This window comes from Pyrus communis, chromosome 11, assembly GCF_963583255.1.
Source record: "Pyrus communis chromosome 11, drPyrComm1.1, whole genome shotgun sequence".
NCBI classification, from domain to species: Eukaryota; Viridiplantae; Streptophyta; class Magnoliopsida; order Rosales; family Rosaceae; genus Pyrus; species Pyrus communis.
In genome coordinates, this window is record NC_084813.1 from 24,026,583 (window position 1) to 24,051,932 (window position 25,350).

At 37.4% G+C, this 25,350-nt stretch overlaps 3 protein-coding genes and 1 pseudogene across 3 annotated transcripts; 3 read left to right on the forward strand and 1 right to left on the reverse strand.

The window, feature by feature from the left end:
• Window positions 1-3,258, forward strand: LOC137749265 (aquaporin NIP2-1-like; annotated as a pseudogene).
• Window positions 3,259-6,216: 2,958 nt separating this feature from the next.
• LOC137749161 (aquaporin NIP2-1-like) lies at window positions 6,217-8,995 on the forward strand. Its single transcript, XM_068489275.1, has 5 exons — window positions 6,217-6,348; window positions 6,565-6,789; window positions 8,142-8,336; window positions 8,460-8,521; window positions 8,669-8,995. The coding sequence occupies exons 1-5, from the start codon at window positions 6,217-6,219 to the stop codon at window positions 8,925-8,927; spliced, it is 873 nt and encodes a 290-aa protein (XP_068345376.1). The 3' UTR covers window positions 8,928-8,995.
• A 10,163-nt stretch (window positions 8,996-19,158) lies between these two features.
• LOC137709262 (uncharacterized) lies at window positions 19,159-20,819 on the forward strand. Its single transcript, XM_068448353.1, has 5 exons — window positions 19,159-19,401; window positions 19,895-19,974; window positions 20,070-20,241; window positions 20,397-20,477; window positions 20,754-20,819. Exons 1-5 carry the CDS (start codon window positions 19,159-19,161, stop codon window positions 20,817-20,819), a joined length of 642 nt encoding a protein of 213 aa, XP_068304454.1.
• A 1,516-nt stretch (window positions 20,820-22,335) lies between these two features.
• On the reverse strand, window positions 22,336-23,759 carry LOC137708850 (gibberellin-regulated protein 4-like). The gene is made up of 4 exons (XM_068448005.1): window positions 23,593-23,759; window positions 23,423-23,464; window positions 23,236-23,269; window positions 22,336-22,755 (listed from the first exon to the last, which is right to left on the reverse strand). The coding sequence occupies exons 1-4, from the start codon at window positions 23,659-23,661 to the stop codon at window positions 22,574-22,576; spliced, it is 327 nt and encodes a 108-aa protein (XP_068304106.1). The 5' UTR covers window positions 23,662-23,759; the 3' UTR covers window positions 22,336-22,573.
• Between the last annotated feature and the right edge of the window lie 1,591 nt (window positions 23,760-25,350).

The window sequence follows — 25,350 nt, forward strand, 5'->3', positions numbered from 1 at the left end:
ATGGCTCCAATTGATCAGCCTCTCCGGAAAACCACCCGGCAACCTCCCAAAATCGAAACACATATGATCACAATCCGCAGTCACCGATTTTTTGAACAACAATATTACCCACATGGCTTTTTCAAAAAGGTACAAACATTGTATATATACTTCTGCTTTTGTTGCAACCATACACTTTCATCATGTTCTTCAATTATCCAACTTCGCATATAGAATAGTGTACTTCTCTTTGAACTCAAGTTCAAATATTCTTTCCCACAGTTTTAATGAATTAATGTAACTCAATAGAAAAAATATCCAACTTCATATGTGTGTGTGTGTGTGTGTGTGTGTGTGTGTGTATTTGCAGGTGGTTGCATAGATGATAGCAAGTGTATGTTGGTGTTTGTCACGGCTGGCTCGGCTGGCTCGGCTGCTCTTGCTGCCAGCGACGAACACCAAGTCTCAAAGCTTGGAGCTTCGATTGCAGGAGGGCTCATCTTAACCGTGCGGTCGGCCACATCTCCGGTGCACACATGAACCCGGCCGTCACTCTTGCTTTCGCCGCCGCTGGGCACTTTCCATGGAAACAGGTACACTTACAGCTAGCCTTCTGAGGCCCCCATGTTTCTTTTGTGTTATGGAGCACTTAGAAAGTTAATGGAATTGCAAATTTTTTATTTTATTTCCTCGTTTCGGAACTATGTGTGCAACGTGATTTATGGACAATATAATGCCATGGAAAGGCCCATGAAACTCACATGATAGATGCTCGTGTGTGGTCCAAACTAAGGCCCATTTGGGCCCATGGCCAAGTATATAAAAAATTATTACAAAATTTAGATAAGAGGGATTAAAATAGAGAAGATATCCTCTCCGGATCACTTCCACCAAGACCACCGGATCAAGTGATCTGGACCTTTCAAATTTCATCAAACGGCAAAAAATTATTACAGCTTTTAAGGAGTCAAAACAGGTAGGTCGTTGGATGAAATTTGAAAGGCCTGGATCACTTGATCCGATGACCTTGGTGTTAAAAATGCACTACAAGATCATTTAAAATTATGTAAGAGGAATTTACAAATAACACCTTCCAATGAGGATTTGCAAATTCTTTTGACATGTCTTTATACTGCACAGGTAATGTATTTTTAATCCCTCCAATCTACAGGTAATGTTAGGGAGACCAAATTTTTAAATCAAATTTATAAACCAATGATGTTGTGGTGGATGATCGTATTATTACTTAAGTGTTTATTAACTTGCTTATTTTCTATTGATGACACATTATTTGATTTAAAATTTTAGTCTCTCTATCATTATCCTTTACAATAATAACTCGATTTCAATCTCTTTAATACTTGTAAGTCCCTCACCCGAAGATTTTATAAGGCGTTTATAGCTCAAGTAATAAAGAGCATTTACTTTTATACACAAGATTCTAAATTCAATTCCCCCACCCTTTGAAAAAAAAAACCCAAAAAGTTTATAAAATAATTGTGTGTGGTTTCTTATCTAAGTACAAATGTGAGTTAGTCCAATTAAGTAGACGTGTGTCCATCCCCTTACAAGTTCAAATTCTTTTACCAGCAATTTGAATATTTGTATTCCTCTATACTTATATGTGAAAGGTCGACTTGCTTTTATGACGAGTTCAATACTTAGTTATTATTCTTGGGTAGTGCTATCCATACCTCCATTTTTACTTTTCACACTCTTCTCAATTTTCGACCGTCAGATCGAATGAATTAAAGAATGTTAATGGCTAAAAGTTAACAAGAGTGTGTGGAAAGTAAAAATGAGTGAATGAACAGCACTATCTTTATTCTTAACCCTTTGTGTGGCTTAATCCAATTCGCTTTGCTTTTCGAGAGATACCATTGTATGAATAAATAAAAAATTAAAAGCATATAAAAGTTCCCAAAAGGCTTTTGGAGCCATGGAGTAATTAAAAAGAATTTGGACTACCAAATCTTTATTGTGATTTTAGGAATTGTATATCAAATCGCGCCATGGGTTTTGCTGATTGTGTGACTTGTTCATTAGCTTGGCTGTGAGAGAGGGAGCTTTTGTCGACGAGTGGGATGAGCACCAATACCTCTACACTAAGAAGGAGAAATAGGAAGTGAACATGTGAGAGAAAGTGAAGAGGCCGAGTTGTGTTGTTTGCAAAGTCGTGAGAGAGAGGGAAAGGGGAAGCAATTGTACTGAGAGAGAAAAGGGGAAGCAATTGTACTGAGAGAGACAAGGGGAAGTAGTTGCTTCCAGAGTAATTCATTATCTTCTGAAAAATAATGGTAGAAGATATTTTATAATATAATATTTAGTTTATTATTTTTATAATTTAAAAATGAATTAAAAAAAATAATGTGGGTCTTAAAAAAAAAATTAGTCTGGCACTGCACCAAACACTTCATTGTTCTTGTCCTGCTTAGTCTAAGACAAGCTGGTCCAACTTAGTTTTTAAAGGTAGTCTAGTCCGAGATAATTCAGTACGACAAACGCACTCTCATGATCCACTTTTGAACTTAGTGTAGCGGTTTAGGAATGTATACTATATTTTTGTACCACAAATATTTATGGACCTTTCTTTTCAGGTCCCAATTTATGCAGTAGCTCAAATAGCAGGATCAATATCTGCCTCGTTTACCCTGTATGTACTGTTGCACCCAACTAAACAACTTGGCACCGCATCACCTTCTGCACCAGAGACCCAAGCTTTGATCGCAGAGATAATCATGACATTTTCCATGGTGTTCATAGCCTCCGCCGTCGCAACTGATACCAAAGCTGTACTGTTTCCACAGATAACTCTTTTATATTGACATGAATTTCTAACTCTTTTCTTCGACCAAAAAAAAAGAAATTCAAACTCTTTATTTGACATTTCACTGGGGACTGTTCACAACAGGTAGGAGAACTACCAGGCATCGCAGTTGGCTCCGCGGTTTGCATAACTTCAATCTTTGCCGGGTAAGTAAAAGATTATGGAGATGCACACAAACAGAACTGGTTACAGACATGTAACAAAAAACAAAAAACGAGAGACTAGACAAACATGTCGTGCATATATTTAAGCAAGTGAAACAGCTAACATGGGTCTACGTCGTTGGACCAGTGATAGGAGCCCTACTTGGCTCATGGTCCTACAGCTTCATTCGGGTCAGCGATAACCCCATCCAGGCAGTATCACCACCCTCATTCGCATTCAAGCTTCGTTGAATCAAGAGCGACAGCAACAGACAACTTACCTTCCGAGACTCTCTGGATTCAGCTTGAAATTTCTGTGTACAGATCAATATAATTATTGAACTTGCAAAAGTAAGCAAATCGCGTAAAGCAACTTGTACGCATACCAGAAAACTCTGGATTGAAGATAATGCTCTTCGTGCAATGATCTGTTTTGTATATATATCCCAACCAATCTATCCCCCAACTCAAACATACTGTTCCTTAGGATGCAACCAATATAAAATGTTATGTGAAACGACAGCTCAAAGTGAATTTGACATCAGTAGTTCCAGTTATAATCCATTAACAGCAATCAACCAACCTTATGCTTATGAACTGTGCATCTTTCGCGGTCCTTCTGTTCACGTAATGTCCCACGGCAGAAACATTCTTTAAGTATACAATGACATCAAGCATAAAATGATGTTGGTCAAACGAATACAAAAGATGCGTAAACTGATATGATATAAAATTAGATTTTAGCTCCACCATTCATTGAAAAGTACCTAGGGCGCAACTATGAAGGAAAGATTCGAGAAAACCCTACTGAACAAAGGAAATAAACATAAACAGTATCAGAGATGGAGAGAGGCAGAGAAAGAAATATAAAGTCCATCACAAATTGGAGAGGGAGAGAGAGAGAGAGGCGACAGAAAGATAAATCAGTTGACCAATCTGGTACATTTCCATTAACTTCAACGAGATTGCATTGAATCCTGTCATGAATTCATCTAACCTACGATCACAAAATTTCAGATGAATTAAAATTACTACTTTGGCATGCCTCTGCTAAAATATTTGGGGATTCTGTATAGTGTTCTTCTCCATACGGAGGCCAATATATATGCAAGCTAATTACAAGAGAGTAGGAAAACTATAAGATTGTAGGAAACCCTAATTACAAAGACAAATGAGCCCACACAGGCTGAGCTCACGTTAACACTCCTCAAATTTGTGCATAGATTTCACCAATGCCCAACTTGTCGAGTGAGCTATGATACACTTTGCTAGACACAACTTTTGTAAAAACATCTGTTGGTTGATCTTCAAACTTAACAAAACGGTACAGATTTAGTCCAACTTCCAATTTCTCTTTGATGAAATGTGGATCCACTTCAACATGTTTATTTTGATCATTTTGAATTGGATTGTTAGCAATGTTGATTGCAGCCTTGTTACCACAATGAAACTTCATTGGTTTTCGTGTTCTAAAGCGTCTGAAAGTAAATTTCAAATCCACAACAACTCACAAATGCTATAAGACACACCTCAAAACTCTGCCTCAACATTTGATCTAGCAACAACATTTTGTTTCTTGCTTCGCTAGGTAACAGACTGCCTCCAAAAAATGTGAAATGAATGTAATAGAACCTGCCAACTCTGCATTTGTATACCCAGAAACATCCTGTGACCATGTTTTGAAAACGTAAGTCCTATCCCTGGGGTAGCCTTTAGATCTCAAAATGCGATCAACCACAATATGATGCTAAATACTAGAAGCATGTATGAACTAACTAACCACACTTATTGCATATGCAAAATTTGGTCTGGTGTGTGCCAAATATATTAACCTCCTAACAAGGTGTTGGTAGTGTTCCTTGTTGGTTGGTGTTTGATTTTCTTACTCACAAAACCTGTGATTCATCTTTATAGGCGTATCAACAGGTTTGCAAGCAAGCATTCCAGTCTCCGTTAGCAATTCTGTCACGTAGTTCCGTTGAAATAGGAAAATGCCTTTCAGCGATCTGGACACTTCAATCCCCAAGAAACACTTGAAAGGACCAAGGTCTTTCATCTCAAACTCTTGGGACAAGTATGTTTATAGAGTAGCTTTTTCTTTAAGAACCTCCTAAGTAATACATTTCGTATTCACTGAAAAACACATCCATAGTGACATGCATCTTCCATGTATAGTCAGATCATAGCACCGGTACCCCTTTTGATCAAGACCATAACCCATGAAGGCACACTTCACCGAACTTGGATCCAATTTACTTTCTGGTGCTTGTGAACATAAACGAAGGCTACACACCCAAACACCCAAGGCTCAAGATTTTGCTGAGGTGAAATTTCTACAGGTTGATAAAGAGTCTGAATTGGAGTTTAAAAATAGGAGAGAAGGGAAGATGAGAGAGATTAGAAGGAGAAAGAATCCTACTCCGAAGTGAACTGTGTTGCTGACCAAATGGCGAATTAGAGTTTTAACATGGAAAAACTTTTGAGTTCAGTGATCCTCCTACCAAGGTTGGGTCAGCTCTTATGACTGATTTATTTGGTGCTTGTAAATTGCGTTATGCTTGTATTAATGCTTTTCTTTTTTAAACGAACTGATCCGTCAAGTTAGGTTTAATTTTTTTGGGTTGAGACCAAAAGAATGCGTACTAGTGGAGACTATACATACTGACACTAACTAGCCACTCACAACTGTGCCTACTAGTGAGACCAAAATTCTGTAAAATAACATATGAGATTATACCTAATGACACCAAAAATTTTCTAGACGGTCCTCTCTTTGACCATGCTCTATCACTTGCAAACTAGAAACACCAAACAGCAAAATTGCAGTTAATTGTACTTGTAGACATAATAACCACGACATATCAATGACCATAACAATAATATTTGACAAAGTGTAACTTCATGATGTCGACTTAACAATAATACCGATAGTTTCTAAATGACATGTCAACTACATTTTTTTTATTATTATTATGAATAAAGTTAGCTGCAACATAAATATCTCTCTCTAAATAATATAGTCCTTTTCGCCACCTTATTTTATTCTCTTCTTTTCCATCAATCAAAGTCTCCCCACATAGGGCAATGAATTGTTGGACTCTATACATAGTGATCAACTAAGCTCTTACTAGGAACCAAACCAGCCTGGAGGATGACATAGTTATATATGTCAAGAGCTGCTGCAACCATTGCACTACTTGGTTTCTTCCATCACTAGTTTATAAAAAAAATTTCAAGTATTCCAGGTTTTTTATTGTGAATCGAGAAATGGCTCCAATTGATCAGTTAGTCTCTCCGGAAAACCACCCGGCAACCTCCCAAAATCCAAACACATATGATCACAATCCGCAGTCACCGATTGTTGAACAACAATATTACCCACATGGCTTTTTCAAAAAGGTACAAACATTTTATATATACTTCTGCTTTTGTTGCAACCATACACTTTCATCATGTTCTTCAATTATCCAACTTCGCAGATAGAATAGTGTACTTCTCTTTGAACTCAAGTTCGAATCTTCTTTCCCACAGTTTAAATGAATTAATGTAACTCAATAGAAAACATGTCCAACTTCATATGTGTGTGTGTGTGTGTGTGTGTGTGTATGTTTGCAGGTGGTTGCAGAGATGATAGCAACGTATATGTTGGTGTTTGTCACGGCTGGCTCGGCTGCTCTTGCTGCCAGCGACGAACACCAAGTCTCAAAGCTTGGAGCTTCGATTGCAGGGGGGCTCATCATAACCGTGATGATCTATGCGGTCGGCCACATCTCCGGTGCACACATGAACCCGGCCGTCACTCTTGCTTTCGCCGCCGTTGGGCACTTTCCATGGAAACAGGTACTCTCACAGCTAGCCTTCCGAGGTCCCCATGTTTCTGTTTTGTTATGGAGCACTTAGAAAGTTAATGGAATTGCAAAATTTTTTATTTTATTTCCTCGTTTCGGAACCATGTATGCGACGTGAATTATGGACAATATAGTGCCATAGAAAGGCCCATGAAACTCACATGATAGATGCTTGTGTGTGGTCCAAACTAAGGCCCATTTGGGCCCATGGCCAAGTATATAAAAAATTATTACAAAATTCAGATAAGAGGGATTAAAAATTCACTACAAGATCATTTAAAATTATGTAAGATGAATTTACAAATAACACCTTTCAATGAGGGATTTGCAAATTCTTTTCACATGTCTTTGTATTGCACATGTAATATATTTTTAATCCCTTCAATTTACAGGCAATGCTAGGGAGATCAAAATTTTAAACCAAATCATGTTGTGGTGGATGATTAAATTATTACTTAAGTGTTGATTAATGTGCTTATTTTCTATTGGTGACACATTGTTTGGTTTAAAATTTTAGTCTCCCTAGCATTATCCTTTACAATAATAACTTGGTCTCAATCTCTTTAAAACTTGTAAGTCCCTCACCCAAATATTTTATAAGGCGTTTCTAGCTCAAGTAATAAAGAGCGTTTACTTATACACAAGATTCTAAATTCAGTTCCCCCACCCTTCGAAAAAAAAAATGTGTGTGGTTTCTTATCTAAGTACAAATGTGAGAGTCCAATTAAGTAGACGTGTGCCCATCCCCTTACAAGTTCAAATTCTTTTACCGGTAATTTGAATATTTTGAAATATCGTCTCGTGAAGCTATTAACAAGGTAATTTAGTTGTATTCCTCTATACTTATATGTGAAAGGTCTATGAAGTTCGACTTGCTTTTATGACGAGTTCAATACGTAGTTATTATTCTTGGGTAGTGCTATCCATGCCCCCATTTTTACTTCTTCCAAACTCCTCATAATTTTCGGCCATCGGATCAAATGAATTAAAGAAGGTTAGTAGCTAAAAGTTAACAAGTGTGTGGAAAGTAAAAATAGGTGAGTGAACAACACTATCCTTATTCTCAACTCTTTGTGTGACTTAATCCAATTCTCTTTTCTTTTCAAGAGATACCATTGTATGAATAAAAAAATTAAAAGCATAAAAAAGTTCCCAAAAGGCTTTTGGAGCCATGGAGTAATTAAAAAGAATTTGGACTACCGAATCTTTGTTGTGATTTTAGGAATTGTATACCATATACATTCATGGTCCACTTTTGAACAAGTGAGTCTGTTAAGTGTAGTGGTTTAGGAATGTATACGATATACTTTTGTACCACAAATATTTATGGACCTTTCTTTTCAGGTCTCAATTTATGCAGTAGCTCAACTAGCAGGATCAATATCTGCCTCGTTTACCCTGTATGTACTGTTGCACCCAATTAAACAACTAGGCACCACATCGCCTTCTGGATCAGAGACCCAAGCTTTGATCGCTGAGATAATCATGACATTTTCCATGGTGTTCATCGCCTCCGCCGTCGCAACTGATGCCAAAGCTGTACGCTTTCCACAGATATAACTCTTTTATATCGACATGAATTTCTAACTCTTTTCTTCGACCAAAAAAAAAAAGAAATTCAAACTCTTTATTTGACATTTCAATGGGGACTGTTCACAACAGGTAGGAGAACTAGCCGGCATCGCAGTTGGCTCCGCGGTTTGCATAACTTCAATCTTTGCCGGGTAAGTAAAAGATTATGGAGATGCACACAACAGAACTGGTTACAAACCTGTAATAAAAAACAAGAAAACGAGAGACTAGACAAACATGTCGTGCATATATTTAAGCAAGTGAAACAGCTAACATGCATGGTTTTTGTGAATACACAGACCAATATCAGGTGGATCAATGAACCCAGCAAGAACAATAGGGCCAGCAGTCGCTAGTGCATACTACAAAGGAATTTGGGTCTACGTCGTTGGACCAGTGATAGGAGCCCTACTTGGCTCATGGTCCTACAGCTTCATTCGGATCAGTAATAACCCCATCCAGGCAGTATCACCACCCTCATTCGCATTCAAGCTTCGTCGAATCAAGAGCGACAGCAATGGACAACTTACCTTCAGAGACCCTCTGGATTCAGCTTGAAATTTCTGTGTACAGATCAATGTAATTATATGAACTTCCAAAAGTCAGCAAATCGCATAGAGCAACTTGTAAGCATACCAGAAAACTCTCTGGATTGAAGATAATGCTCTTCGTGCAATTATCTGTTTTGTATATATATCCCGACCAATCTATCCCCCAACTCAAACATATTGTTCCTTAGGATGCAAGCAATATAAAATGTTATGTGAAACGACATCTCAAAGTGAATTTGATATCAGTAGTTCCAGTTATAATCCATTAACAGCAATCAACCAACCTTATGCTTATGAACTGTGCATCTTTCGTGGTCCTTCTGTTCACGTAATGTCCCACGGCAGAAACATTCTTTAAGTCTACAATGACATCAAGCATAAAATGATGTTGGTCAAACGAATACAAAAGATGCGTAAACTGATATGATATAAAATTAGATTTTAGCTCTACCATTCATTGAAAAGTACCTAGGGCGCAACTATGAAGAAAAGATTCGAGAAAACCCTACTGAACAAAGGAAATAAACATAAACAGTATCAGAGATAGAGAAAGGCAGATAAAGAAATATAAAGTCCATCACAAATTGGAGAGAGGCGAGAGAAAGAGAAATCAGTTGACCAATCTAATACATTTCCTTTAACTTCAACGAGATTGCATTGAATCCTGTCATGAATTCATCTAATCTACAATCACAAAATTTCAGATGAATTAAATTACAACTTCGGCATGCCTCTGCTAAAATATTTGGGGATTCTGTATGGTATTCGTCTCCGCATGGAGGCCAATATATATACAAGCTAATTACAAGAGAATAGGAAAACTTTAAGATTGTCCACACAGGCTGAGCTCACGTTAACACTCCTCCTCAAAGTGCATAGATTTCACCAATGCCCAACTTGTCGAGTGAGCTATAATATACTTTGCTAGACACAACTTTTGTAAGAACATATGTCGGTTGATATTCATACTTAACAAAACGGTACATAAATTAGTCCAACTTCCAATTTCTCTTTGATGAAATGTCGATCCACTTCATCATGTTTATTTTGATCATGTTGAATTGGATTGTGAGCAATGTTGATCGCAACCTTGTTATCACAATGAAACTTCTTTGGTTTCCGTGTTCTAAAGCTCAAGTCTGAAAGTAAATTTCAAATCCACAACAACTTACAAATGCTATGAGACACACCTCAAAACTCTGCCTCAGCGTTTGATCTAGCAACAACATTTTGTTTCTTGCTTCGCCAGGTAACGAGACTGCCTCCAAAAAATGTGAAATGAACGTAAAAGAACCTGCCAACTCTGCATTTGTATACCTAGAAACATCCAGTGACCATGTTTTGAAAACGTAAGTCCTATCACTGGTTAGATCTCAAAAGCATGTATGAACTAACCACACTTACTGCATATGTAAAATCTGGTCCGGTGTGTGCCAAATATATTAACCTCCTAACAAGGTGTTGGTAGTGTTCCTTGATTGTTGGTGTTTGATATTCTTACTCACAAAACCTGTGATTCATCTTTATAGGTGTATCAACAAGTTTGCAAGCAAGCATTCCAGTCTCTGTTAGCAATTATGTCACGTATTTCCGTTGAAATTGGAAAATACCTTTCAGCAATCTGGACACTTCAGTCCCCAAGAAATACTTGAAGGGACCAATGTCCTTCATCTCAAACTCTTGGGACAAGTATGTTTATAGTGCAGCTCTTTCTTTAAGAACCTCCTGAGTAATACATTGCGTATTCACTAAAAACACACATCCATAGTGACATGCATCTTCTATATGGTCAGATCATAGCACCGGTACCCCTTTTGATCAAGACCATAACCCATGAAGGCACACTTCACCGTGTTGGTATTTGACAGTTTACTAACCCAATACCAAAATATGTGGGTGATAAGTTTACAAACTCTATCACACCTCTTTCACTTTGCACTCTCAAATAAAATTGGACAAAGAAAGAAATAGAGAAAGGAGGGAAGCAACAAGCTTTGGCAAAACACTTGAACTTTGATATATGAAAAGGTTTACAAACTATTGGAATAAGAAAGCTTACAAGCTTCTTCACAATTGGAAGTGGGATTTGGATGGGATGATTTACAATGCTTGAGAACTTGGGTATTTATAGCAAACCAAATGATTAAACTAAGATTACTTATTACCACACAAAACACATTAAATGCACCTAATAATTTTTATTCAACCATACCTAACATTGCCTAACTTTCCATGCCTAACTTTGACATTGATTTTCAACAATGGCAACCTATTTTGATTTGAATTTCCAACACACCTCCTCAAATCAAAACGCCTTCATTCCTAGCATTTCACGCAGTAGCCGGAATGTTTCAATTGGCAATGGCTTTGTGAAGATGTCTGCCACTTGTTCCTTGGTGTGACAGTAGACAAGTTCAATTGTCTTTTGCTTCACATGGTCCCTTAGAAAATGGAACCTGGTATCAATGTGCTTGCTCCTTCCATGTTGAACAGGATTCTTTGCAAGTTTGATTGCAGACACGTTATCTACATGAATCACAGTCGATTCCACTTGTGGATGACACACTGACTTCAACAGATTTCTTAACCAAATTGCCTCACACACGGTTGAGGCTACAACAACATACTCGGCTTCACATGATGACAAAGCAACAATTGATTGCTTCTTTGAAGTCCATGAGAAAGCTGTTGATCCTAGAAAAAACACATAGCCAGTTGTGCTTTTCCTTTCATCTTGGTCACCTCCCCAATCACTATCTGAATAACCAAATAATTTTGCATCTTCACCAAAATTATAAAATAGACCATAGTTTAGAGTACCTCTTATGTACCTCAAAATTCTCTTGGCGGCCAGCCAATGAGACTCCCTTGGTGTTTCCATGTATCGACTCACGAGTCCAACACCATAAACTATATCAGGTCTTGTGATTGTAAGGTACCTTAGGCTTCCAACGAGGCTTTTGTACACTGTTGAGTTTACAAACTCACCCTCTCCTCCTTTGGACAGCTTCAATCCAGTTGCGACTGGGGTATTGACAGTGTTGCACTTGTCCATATTGAACTTCTTCAATATGTCTCTCATGTACCTTTGTTGAGAGATGTAGATACCATCACTTTCTTGCTTCACTTCTATGCCAAGAAAGTATGACATTAATCCATTGTCAGTCATCTCGAATTCACTGAACATGGATTGCTTGAACTCATGGAACATTGCCTCATTGTTTCCTGTAAACAATAAATCATCTACATAGAGACAAATAATTAAGAACTCCCCTTTTTCACCATTCTTCATGTAAACTGAATGCTCGTATGGACATTTCTGAAATCCATTTTGGTGAAGGTAGTTGTCGATCCTTGAGTTCCAAGCTCGTGGTGCTTGCTTGAGGCCGTACAAAGCCTTCTTCAAACGATACACCTTATCTTCTTCTCCTTGTACTTGGAAGCCTTCCGGTTGTTCCACGTACACTTCTTCCTCAAGTACTCCATTAAGGAAGGCTGACTTGACATCTAGTTGATAAATTTTCCATTTATGATGTGCGGCAAGAGAGATTAGCAATCTTACCGTGTCAAGTCTCGCAACTGGAGCATAGACTTCATCATAGTCCACTCCATACTTCTGTTTGTAGCCCTTTGCTACAAGCCTTGATTTGTATCGATCCACACTCCCATCTGCAGTGCGTTTGATCTTGTAAACCCACTTGACACCAATAGCCTTCTGATTTGGTGGGAGCTTTGTCAGCTCCCAAGTGTCATTCTTCTCGATGGCATGGATCTCTTCTTCCATGGCTTTCTTCCAACAATCTTCTTCCACAGCTTCATTGAATGAGAAAGGCTCGTGGTCTGCATACAAGCAGAAAAGGTTGGTTTCTTCTTCTTCTTCTTGTCCATAAATCTCTGTGAGACTCCTTAACCTCACTGGAGTTGAGGAGCTGCCTTCCTCACTAGATGTAGGACCACTCCTTGCAATTCTGTGCACTGGAGTTGTTGTGATTGTTTGAGCAGGCTGTTGCTCAATCGGTGGTACAACTTCTGGTTCTTCAAAATTAGTGGAGACGATCTTCTCTTTACTGACTTCTTTGTTGTTCCACGTCCATGTCTCTTCCTCACTGAAGATGACATCTCTACTAACCACTAGTTTGCCAGTTAGTGGGTTGTAGAGCTTGTATGCCTTGGACTCTTCACTATAGCCCACAAACACACACTTCTCACCTCTATCATCAAGTTTCCTCCTCTTGGCTTCTGGAACTTGAGCATATGCAACACACCCAAAAATTCTTAGGTGTGTAACATTCGGCTTGTATCCACTCCAAGCCTCTTGTGGTGTCATCCTCTTGACACTCTTTGTTGGACATCGATTCAACAAATAAATCGAACAAGCTACAGCTTCTGCCCATAACTCTTTTGGCAAATTCTTCTCCTTAAGCATGGACCTTGTCATGTCAAGGATGGTTCGATTCTTTCTTTCGGCTATCCCATTTTGCTGTGGGGTATAGGCAGCAGTAAGTTGATGCCTAATTCCTTGCTCCTTGCAGTATGCTTGGAAAGCATTGGAGGTGTACTCTCCACCTCTATCTGATCTCACAGCCACAAGCTTGTGGTTACTTTCTGCCTCTGTGAGTGCCTTGAACTCCTTGAAAAATTTTAGGGCAGCTGACTTCTCCTTAAGAAAATAGACCCAAGTCTTTCTACTGAAATCATCAATGAAGGTAATAAAATACCTATTACCTCCATAAGACATGGGATCCAATGGACCACATATATCTGTGTGCACCAACTGCAGTGGTGCCTTTGCTCTCCATGTATCACCAACAGGGAACGATAGTCGTGCTTGCTTGCCAAGCACACAACCTTCACATACTTGGCGTGTGGCTTGAATCTGGGGTAGACCACGAACCATTCCTCCACTTGACAGCAACTTTAGGCCATTGAAATTAAGATGGCCAAATCGAAGATGCCATTTCCATGACTCATCTTCCATTACACCGATGTTGCAGCTTCCAATCTTTGTGTTCAAATTCAACGGAAACATCCGGTTCTTTGACATTCGAACACGTGCAATAAGCTTTCTCCTTGCATTCCTGAGAGTGAGAAGCATGTTCTCCATATGTATAATGTACCCTTTCTGGAGCAGTTGACCAATGCTCAGAATGTTGCTCTTCATACCTGGTATGTAGTAGGTATCGGAGATGTATTCTTCTCTTCCATCCTTCTGGATGATCTTGATCTTCCCTTTGCCTTCAACTGGCAACTTTGAGGAGTCACCAAGACTTACAGATCCATAGGCCCCTTTTTTGAGTTCGGCAAAAAACTCCTTCTTTCCACACATGTGATTGCTTGCACCAGAGTCCAAATACCAAACATCTTGTTGGCTACTGGAATCATGGTGTGCTAGTAAGACTGTAAGTTCTTCATCAGTATTTCCACTTGATTCTGCCATGTTGACATGCTCACCATTTTTATGTGAACATTCATTGGCATAATGTCCATATTGCTTACAGTTGTGACACTGGATATGCGCCTTTCCTCGAGTAGATCTCCACTCCTGAGACTGACCTTGATTTTGTGCATAGCCTCGACCTCTTCCTCGGGCTCGTCCTCGGCTACGGTTGGATGAGCTCCCACGACGTGAGTTCCACTGCCCACGACCTTTATTTGGTTTGTCAATATTCAACTTTGACTCCAAAGCGTGCTCTAGCGTTGTGGGGCTTGCATTCTTCTGAATGCGTTGCTCGTGAACTAGGAGGGATCCTAGTAGCTCTTCTGCGCTCATCACCTCCAAATCCTTGGATTCCTCAATGGCAGTCACCACATGCTCAAACTTAGATGTGAGTGACCGGAGTATCTTCTCCACAACTCGTACTTCATCGAGTCTCTCGCCATTTCTCCTCATCTGATTTACTATCACAATGAGCCTTGAGTGATAGTCGGAGATGCTCTCCCCTTCATTCATATGAGCAGTTTCAAAATCTGCTCGAAGTGATTGTAACCTCACTTTCTTGACTCGATCTACTCCTTTGTAGATTGTACTGAGTGTATCCCATACTTGCTTGCTCGTTGTTGCTTCTGCAACCTTCTCGAACGTTGAATCTTCCAAACCCTGGTATAGAAGATACAGCGCCTTTTGGTCCTTCTTTCGTAAGTCCTTGAGAGTGTTCCTTTGATCCGCAGTATATACGGCTTCTTGCTCGGCAGTGGGTACAACATACCCACTACTGACAACTTCCCATAGCTCCTGTGATCCAAACAATGCTTTGAATTGGATGCACCATCTTTCATAATTTTCTTTCTTCAATGTGGGAACTTGGAGTTGCACTAAGTTGGACGCCATAACTGCTGCACCTGCCAGAGTGGTATTCTGGCTCTGATACCAATTGTTGGTATTTGACAGTTTACTAACTCAATACCAAAATATGTGGGTGATAAGTTTACAAACTCTATCACACCTCTTTCACTTTGCACTCTCAAATAAAATTGGACAAAGAAAGAAATAGAGAAAGGAGGGAAGCAACAAGCTTTGGCAAAACACTTGAACTTTGATATATGAAAAGGTTTACAAACTATTGGAATAAGAAAGCTTACAAGCTTCTTCACAATTGGAAGTGGGATTTGGATGGGATGATTTACAATGCTTGAGAACTTGGGTATTTATAGCAAACCAAATGATTAAACTAAGATTACTTATTACCACACAAAACACATTAAATGCACCTAATAATTTTTATTCAACCATACCTAACATTGCCTAACTTTCCATGCCTAACTTTGACATTGATTTTCAACAATGGCAACCTATTTTGATTTGAATTTCCAACACACCGAACATGGATCCAATTTACTTTCTGGTGCTTGTGAACATAAACGAAGGCTACACACCCAAAGACCCGAGGCTCAAGATTTTGCTGAGGTGAAACTTCTAAATGTTGATAAAGAGTCTGAATTGGAGTTTAAAAATTTAAGGCACTGGAAGGAACACGATTAGTCAGGTAAGCTGCAGATATCACGGTTTCTCCCCAGAAACATTGTGGCATATTGGCTTCGAATAGAGAAGCCCGAACAATTTCCATTATTTGACGATTTTTCCACTTCTCTACCTCATTATGTTGAGGAGTGTACGTAGTGAACTTCTGATGAACTATTCCATGATCCTGCAAATACTGTGATAGTTCATGACTCACAAACTCACCGACATTATTAGAATGAAGAACTTGAACCATACTCCGAAATAGCACAAAACAAAGCATCTGTGATTTGAGCATAGACAACAAGTTGTAATTTAAGAAGGGAACCACCAAGATGGAGTACATATGCAAAGAGTTTCTATGATAGATTGAGCTCTCCCCAATCACAGTTGCGGGAGTAGCATCAGACGTAGACAACGACTGCCAACATGGATGAAAAGATTCTGATGGAGTAGCATCAGAAGTTGTGTTTGAGATTTGGTTTGTGTGTTGAAATTTAAAGTTTGGGGATCACGTATGTAGTTGAGAGAATGATTCTAGAATCGTCATGCTCACGGTACCATGCTAAAATATTGGGGAAGTTCTGAATTGTTGTAAAACTAACAGTGTGTGTGCAGTGGAATAAATAAACAAGACACAAAATTTATGAGGTTTCTCTACAGTCAGTGTAACTGGAGTACATCCTTGGGGCAGCAGTGGTGCTTTCATTATAATCTGGAATAATAAAATTACAAAGATAACTCTGTCTATTATCTCCTCTCTTCTTCCTCTACCAGCCGTTTGTCTATCTGTGTATATTTGCTCTCCTTTTTCTCATCCATTTTATAGACAAAACTTTAGACAAAGTTGTGATGGGATGAACAATAAATTAGTAGTAGGATAGGTGGCCATCCATAATGAATGGCCAGTGAATTACAACATGAACAATATTCTTCTTTGTATGGAAGCAATATCTATACAAGCTAATTACAAAAGAATAGCAAAACTATAAAATTGTAAGAAATCCTAATTACATAGTCAACTAACCCCACACAGGTTGACCTCACTTTAACGGCCTCTTCTTTCTCCATTCACCATACTGTTCCTTTAGTGGGCCAACCCTTTTCTTACTTTGGGCTTAGCTCTTTTCTTAGTGAATAGAAGGTGACATATATTATTTATCTTAAAGACTTGGTATGGACTTTCTGTATTAGAATTATAAGCTCTCCACATAATTTATTCAACTTTACACCCAAGCAAGTTTGTAATAAAGTGCAATCTAGTTAAACATTACATTTAGGTATAACACAACTAGGTTTAGTTGATTGATCATGTCTTAAAAGTGCAATTCCTTTACATTTGTCTACGTATAGCACACATCATAATTATCAAATCTAGCCGAAAGTATATTTTTGTCGCAACGTTATGCCGAATAAACAATCATGTCGTATTACAATTTTGTCGTATTGATTTACCATTGTCTACGTAACATATCATAACTAACGAATCTAGGTTATCGAAAAAGAAAAAAAAAACTAACAAATCTAGGTTATAAAAGAACACTAACGAACCTAAAAGTAAAATTTTGTCGGAATTTGATCAGTTGTTGTCAGAAAAAATCATCGTGTTGAATTACAATTTTGTCACTGTGAATGGCTACATTTCTTTTCATCCGAATAAAATTACTGAGATCTCTCTAATCATTATGTTATGTATGCGTTTAATTTTTTTTTCATTTTATTTGTACTTTTTTGTAATATTACTATGAATTGCAGTTTCTTTACGTGTGAAGTTTTATCATCGCCCTATGTAAATATCTAATTATTGAGTATTTAAAATTTAAAATACACGTATTTTTGTTTGTTTTAATACAGCAACATATTTTATACTAAGAGGTGAGGAATGCATATTTATTAATTAGTCGCAATACTCACATACACTTTATTAGGGCACCTTCTTGGTCACCCATATATGGTCACATTCATATTCGAATATGAAAGTTAACCATACATAGTGTAATTGCTTATTTTTTTTAACCATCAATATACATCACATTTTTTGCCAAAAAAAAAAAAAAAAAGGATGGTGCTATCCACACTCATTTGTACCTCTCACGCACTCTTTTCAAACTTTAGCTGTTGAATTAATTAAATTGAAGAAGATCATAACAAGGGTATGTGATAGGTAAAAAAAAGTGTGTGAATATCACTAAAAAAAAATGGAGGTCATTAATGTAATTATCCTTATGTATAGCACAAATCAATGATTCTAGTAAAAATTGGCATTCTCATTATGAATCATCAATTTGTTTAATACTTATGTATGAGTGGTACTTTGATTTTGACATTTGTAGAATCAATCTATAAATTGTGATTAAAATATGAATGACATTCTGATTAAGGCACAAGTATTGTGCAGTTGTTAATCATGAAATTCAATATGTATTAATTTCATGGCTAATTATACATGTTAACTTCTCTTGTGGATTCGTGAACACATATCCAACCTTGCGTAACCGTCGTAGATAAAAACAAGAGGAGAAAAAACCATAAGAAATTGAATGGAAGGGCAAATTGCAACACAAAAGCATGGTTATGTGGCACAAACACTGGATTACGCGTCCATCCCCAGCCATGCATGCCGGGCGCCAAATTGATTTCATGAACTTTGTTTCCTTCCGAGCCTAGTCCACCCACTGCGTTATAAATGTGAGCTATTCTAAGCCCTCGATGCAAAGCGAAAAACACGCACGGCTCTGAGAGAGAGAGAGAGAGAGAGAGAGAGAGAGTCTGAGAAGAGAGAAGCTTAGAGAAGAACACCAGTCGGTGGTACATTTTTTCTCTAATCTCTTTCTTTCCTTCAGTTCATTACCCTTGAGCATTCTGTCTAATTTTGCTGTATATGTACTGATTTCGAGCTATTTTTATGTGTGTATATATAGTTCTTTTGGTCGGTTATGCACATATAATATAACATATATAAATATTTGTCTAGGGTTTAAGGAGACCACCTTTCCCAATTTTTCCTCATATTTTTCAAGGATTTGCTTCTGTTTAATAGTTTTCCCCATGGAAACATTTGATGATTTTTCTACATATTCGTGTAAATGAAAATGCTTACAGTTAATTGGTTATTGTGATTATGTATTCTTTTTTTTTTTTTTTTGCATGTTTCAAGATCTGATCAGTCTGGTGGCATCTTATTATGCATGCCCGATCTGCTGAAAAATTAGGCTTTTTTGTGTGTAAAAAAGTACTGATCTGTATGGTTTTTTTTTAAGGTAACGGTACTTAATCTTCGATGGAGACCGGGAGCAAGATGGCAGAGAAATCGGCGGCCTCCGGCGAAAGTAGTAGCACTGAAGCAATGGAGAAAGTAGAGGCATTGAGTGAAGACATAAAAGCAGGTCATGGATCCTCGAATGAGAACATAGAAGAAGGGCAGGGATCTGGTATTGGAGAACAAAATGAATGCAGAATTTGCCAGGAGGAGGATTACCTTCACAAACTCGAAGCTCCTTGCCGCTGCAACGGCACACTTAAGGTACAACATATCATACATGTGCTGTTAATTACTTGCATATGAACATGCATGTAACGCTTTTTATCCTCAAAAAGACGTGTCAGCTAGTCAACTTTAGGTTTGGAAGGTTTGTAGGACCTATTTATTAGAGATGTGTCAGCAATAATGTCAGTTTCGTATGTCCAAATATGATGATTATTTATCTTTTTATCGGTTGAAAAAAAAAAAAAAACCATGCAAATAGCTCAAATAATAATTTTTCAATTTGGCATCAAAAATTAATATGGCTGGCTTCCTTTTCCGCTGTATAGTTTGCTCACAGGGATTGCATTCAAAAGTGGATCAACGAGAGGCTAAGTATGACTTGTGAAATCTGCAATCAGGTATATATTATATAGCATGCTTCTTATTTCATTTCTGCATTTTTTTTTCTATATAAATATTGGTTTTAGGGTTTATGAAAAATGATTTTTTTTTTTTCTTTTCTGTTTCTCTTGTGCCACTGAATACACAGCCCTATGAGGCCGGATATACGATGGTGATACCCCCACCACCGCCCAGTGCTCAAACCGAAAATGTCACTGTTGGCATCAGGCAAGTCCAATGCCCCAAAGCTATAGTTATAACCATATAAATTAACGTTGATCATGTACCTAATATGATATATATGCGTATGGATGCATGTGTAGCAGAGATGGAACTTATATTACGGTGGATACTGATCAGGCGGGGCTGCAAGCTGCGCAAAGGACTGCGCAGATAGAGGCAGCGGCAGAGTTCCTCCGCCAACAGCATGCTATGCTGGCTAATGGTGGTAAATATTTCAATGCAGGTGTACTATGTCGCATTGCAGCTGTTATTGTAAGGCCAAGAAGCTAATCATATATCTTTGTTAAGTCATAATAGTTTCAGTTATATATCAATCAAATTGTCATGAACTACATATACAAATATACACACACACACAAATATAGAAATGAATGCGCTGCTGACATGTCCAATTAATTGCCTTGCAGTGCCTCACATTTCTTGTGATGAAAGATATCTACTACATCTACGAAAATGGAGAGGATAGCGATTTGCTTACTGTCTTTTGTGTAAGTGGGATATCAATCAACACTAAATCTATATATTTTCTTCTTAGAAAATGTTTCTTATTTGTTAAGGTTAAGATTAACTCAGCACCATAACGGTTGATACACACAGGCTTTATTGGGTTTTCTTTTACCATCCTATCTCATAGCATGGTGGGCAGGTACACGAGTAAGCAAGCACTGACTCAGACTCGGATATTTAGTTCCTATTACCTTGAACTCTTCCATGCTAAATTATCTAATAACACATTTCTCATTAATAACTAGTGTTGTGCACAGAACCGAAGTGAAGGCGATTTGGCAGCGGGGGAGGTCTCAGTTGCAGCGTCGCACAGTATGACATGACTTCTCATCGATATTGATATAAAGACTCTTCTTCGGAGTTCGGTGTTTCGAATCACCTTGAATGGAAAGCTGAAGTTATGAGTTTGTAATGTTGGCATATAGTATGTGTCTCTGTTCTTTTTATTTAAAACAATTGTGTATTGTATGGTGAATAACGATGGTTGTATAAACCAGTAAACTCTCTTCTCCTTTAAGAAAAGTATGTAATGTACCTATGGGTTTTATTCATGTGGTTTTGTAATTTTACTTTTCTGTACTATTTTTTTATTAATATCTACAGGAGCAAACTAGTCATTAGGGATAAACTATATAAACAGCCATTCATTTCATCAGAGGAAAACCACTAATATATTATACTTGTTGCCTCATATGATGGCATATATATGGGGTATTGTACGGAGTAGAATTCTCTCTCCTCCAAATTCCCCTTCTCTTCGGTCCTCTCTTATTTGAACAGTCACGATTAAGCATGTCAACATATGGTGTTGACTTCTTCATAGAGAGGGAGAAAAGGGGAGGGTACGAGAGGAAAGGATTGGAGGGAAGGACATTTGGAGGTGAGAAAATCTTACTCTATGTGGTACCGGTTACCGCCTTACTGCTTGCAAATAGGATAGGCCCACATTCTAAAGATAGAGGCCCAAATAATCTTTAGGACTTTTGTTCAAGCTAAAGCTTTTGGGGCTTGTGGCCCATTTTAATTGTAATGATTGTTAACACTCTAATAAAATAATCATGCATTGTTCCTTCTTTCCCAATTCACACAAGGAGACGCGACAAGATGACTTACTTAAAATGTCGATAACGTCTACTTAATTGATTTGGGAAAAAAAAAAAAAAAAAAAAAAAAAAAGAGGAAAAATAAGGCTTTCACATGCAACACAAGGGAAGTCTTATCGCGAAAGTAGACAACTCATATTTTGAGAGAATGACTTATATGAAAAAAGGGGCGAAAATGTTAATGTCTCAAACTATTGATGTACAGAAGACAATGTCAATTCCATACTTTTGTATTTGTAATTTGTTTACCTTTTTAATTTCAAGTTCTAAATGGCGTCTGATACCAATCCAATTGAAAAAAAGGGAAGTACACACAAAAAATTGGGGACACAAAACAGATAATAAGTTGTCGAGTTATAAATCACATTTCTTGTAGTTTTCTACTTTCAATTGAAATTTTGTAACTAATTATAATCGTTCATATGAAACTGCACAAAATCGAGTCTTGTGCTACCCACAATTTTCAAAATGTGAGATATTCTCATGCAACTAAACATTGACGCGCTATCTTTCAGAAATTTCACTCTAAAACATATGTCTAACATTTATTAGATCGGTAACGCCACTAAAACAATGGAAAATCTCTTGTTTAAAAGGCACACAATAGATATGAGTCATGAGTACGCCCTTGCTTCCTGTGGACAACCACCCTCACATTGGGCCGGCCACTATGGGGGCACAAGACTCAAGTAGGATTCCACCCTCCACAATACAAAAGATAGTGCAAATTTTAATATAAAAATTATTCCATTCATAAAACCAGAAATTGCATTCATGACAATACATATTAGGGTTTCTCTAATTCAAACCAAATTCTCAGTGACTGGAAATTGGCAAGACAATGACAAATTCAAGTCTTTCTCAAATCAACAGAACAAACCCAGTTCAAAAGAGAACTCATACATTTCATGTATATATGTAACTTATATTATATATTATTATTATTATATATAGTTAATTAAGGGATAAATTAATCAGGGACACTTGGGTCCTCCTTGCTGGGTCTTCCAGTTGTTGTAGCAAGGGCACACGGCCTTGTTCCCGTAAAACCCAGGAGGCACACATAGGCACTTTTTGCAGCATTTCTGACAGAAGAACATGCAGGGCTTGTGGTACTGCGTCTGGCTGCACCTCCTCGTGCATTCTGACGGGCATTCTGGTCATTTTATCACACACGCAGAGACAGTCAAAAGTCACAAAACCGAAATTGTAACAGTCACACTGCTTTTTCAAACCAACAAGTAAACATAAGAAAAAGTAACGAAAATGGATTAAAACTTTAAGTTTTAATCAAAATGATAAAAATGTGTTGTAAGTAAATAGTATCAGAAGTGACTTTTTAAAGTAAAAAGGTCAAAGATCATCAAGAACTTGACTGGGAAGAGAAATTCAAGCTTTTTTTTCTTCTTCTGGCTAAAGAAAAATCTTTACTTTAGTATCAAGAAAGAAATGTTAATAGGGAAGTATGTTAAGTCCGTTGATCAAAACAATATTTTTAGTGTTTTTGCCTGCTAGTGGCACGGTTGCATCCAAGTTAAAAAAATTTATTTTTTTGGGTACATATTAAAATAGTTTGAAATATCGCCATGTTGAAAAAAGAAGAGAAGAAAATCAGGTTGTGAGATTGTCTACTTACGGCTGCTCTTGAGACTCCCAGGTCCATAGGCATTCTGAAATCACAAAAAAATAAACAACATTTAATCAAAATGAAAACATTTCATCATCATAATTCATAAAAAAAGAAGATAAAGATTCAATCTTTATAGAACAATACACATTATTTGCTCGGTATAAATAGTGGGTCTGTGTGTGAGAGAGCTTACATTGCCCTTGTGATGACCTCCATGCCCATGATTTGCCAAAACCTGCAACAAAATTGATGAACAAAATATGTTAGTTCGTAAATGTAGGTGGCCTTTATTGTCATTGGAAAAAAGTTTTCTTTTCCTTTTTAACTTCTGGGGGGTGTAAAGATAAATATTTGAGTTCATACCATGGTTTGAAGCATGGAGATGGCAAGGAGAGCCAAGAACAAGGCAGCAAAGAACTTAGCCATGGCCATTGTTACAGACAATCCCCTCCTGAAATGGCAAAAATAACCTCGGGAACAAGAGGAGGGAGATGTGAACAAGAAGAGAAGGAAGGGGGAGTTATTTAGATTCAAGCGTGGTGGGTAGTGGGTACTTGGTAGTGTGGGGCTATAAATAGCAGAAAATCAATGAGCATGCAATTGTTGGGGAAAAAACACTCACACAGTGTACTAGGTCTGCTAGCTTTAGCATCAACTGACAAGTGTGCAGGCACATTAATTGAGTGGCTAGGATGAAGCAAAGGTTAAGCATGGCTTAACCTACTATTAAAAAGGGGAAAGAGGTTCAAACATTATCCAAACTTTTGTCTTCTTGATTCATCATTGCTTCAAAATATCCTTCTGAATCTAGTGTTAATATAAAAACATCATCACATGGGCAGCAGGATGTATGGATGAAATCTTTTTTATTTTATTACACACACACACGGATGTATGTATAAACAATAACCTACTTTAAAAAAAAAAAATGTACAAAATTCTAACCAACTTAACTAAGTTTTGACGGATGAAAATATAAAAATAGAAGAGTGTGACTTGTGGGAATGCTTTTTTCTCCATCAGTAATGATACAATTAATTTGAATAAAAATTATGCAATTAATTAGCATACAAATATAGTATCTAGAAAAAGGGTATTTTAGTAATCATATTCATTTTTATTCAGATTCAGGTGAGTTAGTAAACTACTTGTATGAACGCAATTTTATTGTTACTTCATCTCAATTCAATTCCTCATATTTTGATTACAATTACATAAGCGAGGCATAACTCCGGGCGCCAAGCAATTCATAAATTCAGATAGCATTGCATCAACCAATTAATTTAAGATATTACTAAATTGGAAACTTAGAAACAAAATACTAAATCCCTACATTCTACCTAATTCCTTCTCCTGTCCATGGATGGATGCAATTTATTATTTTGGTACAAAAATGGTAAGCCTAAATGGAAGGGAAAGAAAGGTACTTTGTAAAGGTGAACTAGTTGGGTAACTTGGCAGGTCGCTATGGATCAAAGGGGCTCATGCTCATGCTCAGCCTTAAAAAAGGAGGGCAAAGTTGCCCACTAGTTCAATGAAGTTTATGTAGAGTTTTTAATTTCCGCACTTTTATTTTCTCTTTAGGTATATTGTTTTAACTTTGTGATCAAATAAATTATTAAGCAAAAAGTGGAATTATTACCTTCCTAATTTTTCTCTCTTTCATACAATAACAAAGTTGAGAATTTGACTAGATCGTATAATATAACAATAATTCAATATCAAACTCGTCCTTCGTGAAATAATGTGCCCTAATATTTTATTTTTCTTTAAACAAGTAAATGGAGGCAAACGGTGCATTTAAGAAGGGACGGTAGAGGTAGTTAAGGGAGTTGAGGGTCCTCCAATGTCATAATGGACAGAGATTTCAAGAAAACGGAAATTTCATTTTAGAGTATCAATAATAATTCTTTTAGATAAATATATATGTTTTTAATTCTCACACAATACTAAAAAATGAAAACTTATATGAACGGTTCATCACCGCATAATGTTTAGATTAATAATATATTTTTTGTGTTGTTTGATAAAATAGCTATGGTGACAGTAAACCTGCTCCATACAAAGAACAACAAAATTGAAATACAGAAACAAAAAGAAATAGAAGAAAAGCTAAAAGAA